Source organism: Crassostrea angulata, chromosome 1 (assembly GCF_025612915.1).
Source record: "Crassostrea angulata isolate pt1a10 chromosome 1, ASM2561291v2, whole genome shotgun sequence".
Taxonomy (NCBI): domain Eukaryota; kingdom Metazoa; phylum Mollusca; class Bivalvia; order Ostreida; family Ostreidae; genus Magallana; species Magallana angulata.
Genome location: NC_069111.1, coordinates 25,652,839 through 25,661,882, shown reverse-complemented (window position 1 = coordinate 25,661,882; position 9,044 = coordinate 25,652,839). Strand labels below are relative to the sequence as shown.

At 35.0% G+C, this 9,044-nt stretch overlaps 1 protein-coding gene across 1 annotated transcript; it reads right to left on the bottom strand.

Annotated features, from left to right (window-relative positions):
* Positions 1 to 3,968: 3,968 nt before the first annotated feature.
* On the bottom strand, positions 3,969 to 8,701 carry LOC128155655 (ETS homologous factor-like). Its single transcript, XM_052817472.1, has 9 exons — positions 8,515 to 8,701; positions 7,518 to 7,596; positions 7,220 to 7,385; positions 6,698 to 7,108; positions 6,413 to 6,571; positions 6,044 to 6,247; positions 5,726 to 5,921; positions 5,298 to 5,417; positions 3,969 to 4,835 (listed from the first exon to the last, which is right to left on the bottom strand). The coding sequence occupies exons 2-8, from the start codon at positions 7,536 to 7,538 to the stop codon at positions 5,309 to 5,311; spliced, it is 1,266 nt and encodes a 421-aa protein (XP_052673432.1). The 5' UTR covers positions 7,539 to 7,596; positions 8,515 to 8,701; the 3' UTR covers positions 3,969 to 4,835; positions 5,298 to 5,308.
* Between the last annotated feature and the right edge of the window lie 343 nt (positions 8,702 to 9,044).

The window sequence follows — 9,044 nt, the reverse complement described above, 5'->3', positions numbered from 1 at the left end:
CTCTTTCTTAACACCTCATATGTTGGACCTTTCAAAATGAAATGTCATTTTGTTCGCATATATCACGAAAGCTCTGACAATTCACAGTTGTGCATGTCTTTTAAATGCATAAAGAGTGTTAAGAAGTGTTGATTTTTTAAAAAAACATTTCTCCCATAATAACCAGTTGGTTATTATTATTAAATTATTTGTTGCGCACTGTAGTTAACCAATCGCCAGACTTAGATATGATATATGAAGTTGCATACAAACAATTGATTTTAATTCGTCTTATCCTTTTTTACCACTGAAGGGCCCTCAATGGGCAATAAAGATGATATATGTACAATTCAAACAGGAACATTATATAGTTTATTAAAACAAAACGACAGATTTTGTAGCCATAGTATGAATAAGGACTAAATCAGTGAATTCATATATAAAGTACACAGACATCTATGGCATTAAAAGGCAATACATGTACATTTCGAAACACATACATTTGGTATTGTTATACTTTCATGTTAAATACTGAAATCTGATTGGTTAAGACGCAGTTAATAATATTTACTATTACCCTCAGCGTTAGCAACGCACTTGGCAACGGGTAACATTAAAAAATGTTACATGCGCGAAAATTATGCGCGTACGGTTCGCTGTAGAATTCACGTTATTCCTATATAAAAGCAGTAAAATTTTCTTAAAAATTTTAAAAAAGACATTCAGTTTAACAAAATAAATAGTGCCTGTTTGGGAGGATAACAGTTGAAGTTGACACCCCTCGAAAACCATTGTCAACCTCCGCTTCGCGTCGGTTGACAATGGTTTTCTCGGGGTGTCAATTTCAACTGTTACCCTCCCAAACAGGCACTATTTATATAATATAAAATAAAGCTGCATTAAACAACCAACATACGTTATTTCTATAGACTGGCATTTTAAAGAAAAAGCTTATTTTGTGCAGTTGCTTCCTATTTATATACAATGTCACAGACATGTGCATGTAAAACATCACAAGAGAGAAAGAGTTGCAGGATGGAAATGAAAACAGACATTATAACATGTACACACATACTTATCTACATACAGTATTCTACATACTCATATATACATTATATGTCTTTATAGAAATAAACTTAGTAGTTAGTACATAACTTATACGAGAATATACCGGAGTTGGACGGTATATACTTTATGAACTGCAAATCGGTTTATAAAAAAGCGGTAATAACCAGTTTTTAGGAATACGAGTTCTGTACGTGTAATCCCTGAGTTCTTTTCTTATAATTCAATTCTCTATCATTAAATTGATAAATTATGACAAATTGATTTCATAAATAACAATAAACTGTATAAAACTTGTGTGATGCGGATTGATGCAGGTTGGGGTTGTTTTTTTTTTGGGGGGGGGGGTTACAAGGCACTATATATAACGTCAGCAAAACATGGATTCTTATGTCTCCAATCTAATATGTTATCCTATGTATTGAGCAAAACTTTTCATGATCAATAATTACAAAAAAGAGAGGGCGTTCTTAGTCGTTTTAGAGCTTGTGTCTAATCCTTTTGTTATCAAAGTCTAAAGAAAATTATCTTCAAACTAAAATTTCTTTTGCTTTACAATATAAAATATTTACAGTATTTATTTACTATATTTAAAGTTCTGTAGAGTTTTTTTTTAGTGATAGTTATTTGTTAGCTTAATTCCTCATGATTTCGTGTTTATATATACTACAGCAGTTTCTATCTTCAAGTTATGTGAGGCTTACATTAACACATTCGATGACATTAAGGTACTGCAGAATTTTCAAATAAATGTTTCTAATAAAAGATTTCTTGTAATCCACATTTAATTTAGGGGTTCAAGTCAGCTGATGCTCGGCGTTCGTCAGTTTAACAGTTCACAATTTCTGAGTTTTAATATCATAAAGGATTTTGAAGTCGCCATATATGACATTTTTTGTGTGTCTTAACAAACATGTATTTCTTCCTTTTATACCTACATGTATATTTGTTTAAATGTGGAAGTTTGTTTTATTCGTGAATTTTTTTTTTTATTACGTCTGTGTCTAATTGGAAGTTGTATGTATTTATTTCTGCCTCTGAAAACTATTGATGAACGTGACTTGGTTCAAAAGATGTAGTTTTTTTTTCTTTTCAACACAAGATTGTATTTCTTTCTGTATAAAGTTAACTCACTTGAAAGATCAATAAAAAGATAAATCCATGTAAATAAATCAATATGATATGTATATGTAATAAATATAATTTGCAAACATTAAAAATAAAAACGAGGCGCTTTTTAAAGGATAAAAATCTTAAAAGAGAGCCCGCCTCCTTCAAGATATGTATGAAGGTAAATATTGAAATAGACGGGTTATAATTAACACCCAATCTGCTGGGTATTTACTTATGATTTATGTCTGCTCCCCGATAACATCTGTTAATGATTATCGGGATTTGTTCCTCATGATGTTTGCGTTTGATTTGATATTAACACGGATTAAGTACGATTAAGAAAGATTTAATGATTTTTCCGATACCTCTGGTCCTCTCACTATCACCCTCCGCGCGAAAACATGACTGACTTGTTTATTTCACTCGCCTTAGGTTATTGTTTAGACTGTGATTTTAATATTTGATTTTGATTTTGTCAAGATCAAATGCAACTTAGGGTTTGTTTGTTTTTAACTTTTCAGTATATAGTGTTTTGTCGCATAATATTTTATTACTTTAGATGCATTGTGTACACGTGTATGAGTGGGGAAGTGGGGTTTGCTCATTAAGTTTAGATTTTAAATAACTTATATTTATTGCAATTTGGCATCTTTGAAATATTTCATAATATATGAGCAGTTTTATCGTCTGGTATCATATCGTCCGGATTTGATAAGGGTTTCTTCAACACAAAACTTTATGCCGTCAACTGCAGACTTTGTCCAACTATCGAAACATTCATAATTGCATAACACTTTTCATATATCTATATATAGGCTGAGTTTAGGTGGACTTATTCATAATGTTTATGTTCTGCAGCTGTTGTGCTTGGGTTCTATTCAATGAAATATACATGTTTATACTTGAATTACAGAATGGAAAATTTGTTACAACATGCACTGCATTAGACACAACCTCTTACTGATAAAAATTGATTGAAAAATAGTTAAAAAAAAACATGTCGAACTGAATTATGATCATTATGATACTCTTCTTATTTCTTTAATCTTCAATTTCCCCGTATACATGTAGCGTGTTATTGTGTCTGCACGGCCGCGAATCTATTACACGTGCTCAATTCCCAATCTTTTTTGTATTAAACATACACATGATTTGAATTTTACATTTCTGTAATGACTTCGTTGCGCCAATATGCATTTGTTTGGTGTTACTGCTTTTTAATACTTAAAAGCAATTCAATCCTTATGATGAAATACGTGCAAATACAATTAAAAGAGAATGCAAACAAAATGGCATACTCGGAGTTTGATGCGATAACCAAGACCAAAGTCTAAAAATCCGGGGTCGATTCATTTTTGAAAATATTTCAATAAAAATATTAGAATTGAACAAATTGATATTGTGCTTAAAATCGAATTATGTATAATTGTTTATGTATCAAATTTCATATATCTCTCTCTGTTTGTCTCTGTTTAACGATTTTACACAGGGATGTGCCCTATTTTCCTTCCATATTCTTCATAATATTAAAAATTAAAACCAACTGTTGACAAACAGATGTTGATGGCGATACCCCCCCCCCCCCCCCCACAGTGATTATACCATGGAAGATTACAAAGCTATCTTTTTGGGGGGTACGACAGTAAAAACGACCTTAAATATTTAGTATATCTAATTAAAACTCCTCAAAGTGGAACCTTAGAGTCATGGTTTTTTCTTCTTAAAAAAAACCGTATCATTCAAGAATGGTGACGTAATAAAATGAAAATGAGTTACTTTTCTTGCTACACAACACAAACCAACTGATGTCATATTTTTTATGATTGTTTTATTTTTCTTACAAATGTACAAAAATAGATTTCAACAATTAATATAATACATAATTTGTCATATGAAATAAATAAATTACACAATAAATTAATTAACTAATTATAGCACAGTGTGGGACTTCTAGTTTTTGGATGTTGGGAGAGCTCGCACCTGTCAGTCACCAAGCTCTTCTTTCTTCAGGTCCATTACAAACAATGTTCCTGGAGACTATTTTTGGATTTTGTTTTTAAAGTCACATCAGTTAAGAGATCATTAAAAGACACTGTTATTAAAGACATTGTTATTAAAGACATTGTTCTTAAAGACACAGTTCTTAAAAAAAAAACCAAGTAGTTGTAACTCAGATAAGAGAATGGATTGTCATTTTTCCCCATTAGCAATTAAGTACGCATTCTTAAAGAAGTTTTTTTTAATGTAGCTGCCTTTCTGTAACGACTTTGTGTTGATTTTTTGGCGAATGTGTAAATATGTGTCTATACACACAAACATCCATACGTATTTTCATCTAGAACTATAATGTCAATGAGTATGATGACTTAATGCACAGTTTTTGATGAACACTTTTACAACAACTTTGGTATCCTCTTGGCACAGGATGTTGTGCCATGTCTGGACGTCTGATATTCTTTTGCGCATGCGCCATGACGGAATCGTCATTGAACTGGTAACTGCGCATGTCTCCGCGACTCGCTTCCACCGACAAATTGATGCAGTCGACGTCATGAAGTAATTTTGATTTTGCACCAATGAGACTTGTTCAGTCTTTCCATCCGTGGGAATTGGGTCCAAACTTGTAGACCAGACGCCTCCCGTCCACTCGATCGAGGATTCCTCGCTTATAGTAATATCTGTAAAAACCAAAATCATACATTAAATCAAATTTACCTATTTCAGGTTATTCAAAGGTTATAAATTTTATCTTTAAATTTCAATTTCACATTTTAGAATTCATTGATCATTTTACCAACAATGTTATTCAAAGTTAACAGAAAATGATTAGAGAATAGGAGAAAGACTGAAGTCAAATATAGTTATATATGTTATAGAAGTTAAGGAGAAATATTAAAATGGCTAATTTACTAGAACATGAAAAAAAAAGAGAAAAACAACAGATTGCTAGACAAGTGATTATAGGACTCTATAAAAAGGAAAAAGAACATAAGAGATGCACAAGCCAAAAAGATCAGAGGTCAGCGGTGAACAGTTTAAATGCTGGAAAAAGAAAATAAAAAAACTAGATAGAGAGACAAAAGCAATCCAAGCATAAAGAAGCGGTTAGTGCGCAAACAACAAACGTAAAAATTATTAACCTAAAGCGAGTTTAGAGGTCTTTCCAGCCGTGCGCCTTTTGCCCGAAACGGAAGCATAATTTCTTTGGAAATTTTCCGTTTTTGGGTACGTCTGCAAAATAGCCTGCTGATCTGCAAAACCTGTCGATCAAAAGTGAGGATTAAGTTTCTGGTGTGTTTGCACATATCAATGATGGAGTCCTTGCGCGCAATGTTATGTTGTTTCCCTTTGATTTTATTTAAATATCATGCATCAACGATAGACAAGGACAAGAATTTACACAACATTTTACATTTACCAAAACCCATGCATCCATGTAAAGATAAATATCTAAATCCCATTTATTTTAACCATGCCTGCGTTTTCATGTAATATATATATATGTATACCACTGGACAATGTAAAAGACGAGGACAAATTACGCAGAACACAAAGGATGTGTATTTACCTCATAGCACGGCTCAGCTTCTCATATGTCATGCTCGTGTTGTTCTTTTTGCGGCCCCACATTTGCGCAACTGCCTCGGACTGCACAAACCGGAACACCCCGGTCTCTTTATCCTCCCAGCGCAGAAGAGTCGGGTTAAAGGCGGAATCTTTCAGCAAATCGCGGATGAATTCCCATAAATGATTTCCTTTTGAAGCTATAATAGAGAGGGAAATACAATAATCAATGTGGGAATACTTTTGTTCACTTAGATGTTGTATTGCATTTCTAGTTTTTGAAAAATATTATAACGTGAGGATTTTGAAATCAAATGCTTACATTGGCCCACTTTTCTGCCTCTGTTGCACTTCTTTGGCACCCTTTCTGCCTCCTGTTCTGGCTCCACGATGCCGCTGTCGTTTGAAACGCTGGAGGAGTTTCTGGTCCTGTTTTTGACTTTCTTTGGTTCTGGCATCTCCTCGTCAGAGAACACAGCGCTCACAGATAACTCGTTCTTGTCGTGTTCACTTCCAATTTCTGAATCTAATCAAACAAGAAAAAAAAATGTTTACATTTCAGAAAATGACATCTAAGGAGAGGCACTTTAAATATTTCCTGATCATTTCACTTTGGATCATAAAACAAGTGCATCATCTTCATGCATCGACATTGAATGATTGTTGTAAATTTCCGGAGACTAGTACTCACCTCCGCTAATGTATCCAGGATCGACCCAAGTAGGACAACTATTATCGGTCGGGAACAGGGCTGGGTCACTGTCGATATCGTACCACTCCCCGCAGATGTTGACTTTTGGGGCGCCTAGCGTGGGGTCGTATACCGTCTCTATGTTGTTATCTAACATTTCTGAAATTAAGAATAACAACACAATACATACAATGATGAATCAACCGTTATGTAACTGTCATGTCTTGTTGTTGTTGTTGATATTTGTTTTTAATTGATTGCAATACTCTGAATCATAACACTTACTGCTCGTAGATTCATCTATTTCCATGATGTCTTCAGATGAAGAGGAAGATGAGGAGGAGGAGGACGGGAAGAGGAGGGCGTTGACGAGGTCCGTCAGCTGACTTGACGTGTCCGTGCCGACCTCGCTCTGTTGGGGGGTGATGAACTGGGCCTCGTTAACATGCCTTCGGAACATTTCATAAAACTGCTGTCCGTATTCTGGGTCTCGCTCAATAAATTGACCGAGAGTCATTTCACAAAGTTCTTTTCCAGTCACAGAGTTGAATTGTTCTCCTCGTAGTTTTGCAATATCAAGGTGTTTGGCATCAGCAACATAGTATAACCAATCGAGGACCTCTAACGTACTCCAATTCTGAGGATGCTTCTGAGTCCAGCTTAGCATGTCCATACTGTCTGAACAGCTGGATGTGTCTGAAATAAAGAGGAACTTGTGAACAATCGGCACGTGGTTAATGGTTTGGTCAATGGTTGAGGTAATTTCAAACTCTTGATTACAATGTGTTGAAAAAGCTTTGCTGTTACCTTGTTTGTGAAAGATGTCGGAGAATGTCATGCGGCTGACGGTGGTAGGGATGGATTCCTGGGGAGTTTGGGGCTCGCTGACTAATTCAGTTTTCATATCCATGTTTTCGTTTGCGTAAAATGAGATTTCAGATTCCGACAAATCGTGAGGAAATGTGTCGGGCAACTGTCAAATATCAGAAAATCAACCTTACAATCATATGTATCATAACAAAAATGAAATAATCTCAAAATGAAAATTTTAAAAGCTCTTCCTTTTCCTAAAAGTAAGATACTTCATAATGAAGTGGATACTTACAGCTTGGGTTGGACACGACATCTCAATGATATCGTCTGCTGATAAAACAGATATGTATTCAATGTCGTCAAAAGTGGACCTGAAATGAAAATATTCCAAATTTTCCATAAGGCATTCCATGACTACCCTCAAATACTAAAACTAAACGTAATTCCACTGGTCAACTTCTTGGACAAATATAAGATTATGATTGCAAGGTCTGGTCAAGGTGCCAGGTATTTTGTAATTAGCCCCTTGTGTTAAATCACACCTTATATTAGTACCCGTCCCCCTTGATGCACCGGTCATCATTAATATCCAATAAGGATCAAGCTCACCGAGCCTCGGTGGGCCGGGCCTCACCCGTCAACAAATTTCGTCACCGTGTCTTTTTACGCCAAAATGCAGATTTACATGTGTTTTACCACCCCGGGGAATTTATGAATCTAAAAATAATAATGCTCGCTGGAGTCGATGCTATGTGACTCCTGGTCATAACAGTTGCAGTGCAGTACCGTTGCGGCCATGTTTGGTCTATCACTCCAGGGTTGATTGATATACTGACAACCATATTCTACCCGTAAATCCGAAGACGAAATCTGAAAATCTACAAATCCTATATGCCCTTACATCATTTAAGTAAATAGCCCAAGGACTTAATGTGCAGTTTATGTATTTTTAAGTCCATAATAGCGTAATACTACAAGAAGAAGACAATTTTATAGGTAATATTCGCATAAGTCGTTGTGATACGGGTGGCAAAAATAAAAATGTCATGTGTATCTGGGTAATTTATCTCCTAAATCCAGCCATGACACTAAGGATGTAGAGTAACTAGTCCTGCAACGTTACATGTACGACTGCAACATCTTGCTTACAAACTAATGTAACAATTGACAGCTGCCCCTGAACACTTGCTCTTATTCCATATTCCGCAAAGAAGACGGTGAAAATAAAGCAAACATATTCTCCTTTTCAACAAAACAAAATCCAGTTATTGAATAAAGATTATTCTCACCTTAATCAATCAAGAAAGATTAAATTAAAATCCTCGTTATGCGAATAAATGATGCAAATGTTCAGATAACACCTTGCACAGAATATTATTCAAAATATTGGTTTCTTTCACACATTTGTTGCTAATAAATTAAATAGTTTTTTTAAAAGATGTGTTTCACTCCACATCTTATTTCAGTATGATGTGTATTCGCGTTTTGTGTAGATAAATAATACTGAGGTCACGTGGTCTCTAGCATTGATCGTTCTCTTGCCGTATGTTTAGGGAAATTCCCTAAGAGGGATAGAGAAAGCTGATTGGCTAGCGGCGATGTGACGCTTCAATGCGACTGGAGTAACAAATTCAGGTCATTTGTAAAGCGCTTACAGTGAGTGTGTATATTTGTGTGACTGCTGTATTGTCTACCTTCATTTCTTGACCTGTCATCTAATACAATGATCCATGATAATAAATCTCGCGACAGCCCGCAAGAAGATCGAGATTAAAAGCCAACACAGCGTGCGTGATTTAATTTATTGCAGAAATGGATG

Coding starts and splice junctions, on each gene's coding strand:
- LOC128155655 (XM_052817472.1), bottom strand. CDS start 7,538: ATGTCGTGTCCAACCCAAGCT. Junction 5,922..6,043: donor AGGCAGAAAAGTGGGCCAAT/GTAAGCATTTGA, acceptor TCTCTATTATAG/CTTCAAAAGGAAATCATTTA. Junction 5,418..5,725: donor AAGCTGAGCCGTGCTATGAG/GTAAATACACAT, acceptor TTTGATCGACAG/GTTTTGCAGATCAGCAGGCT.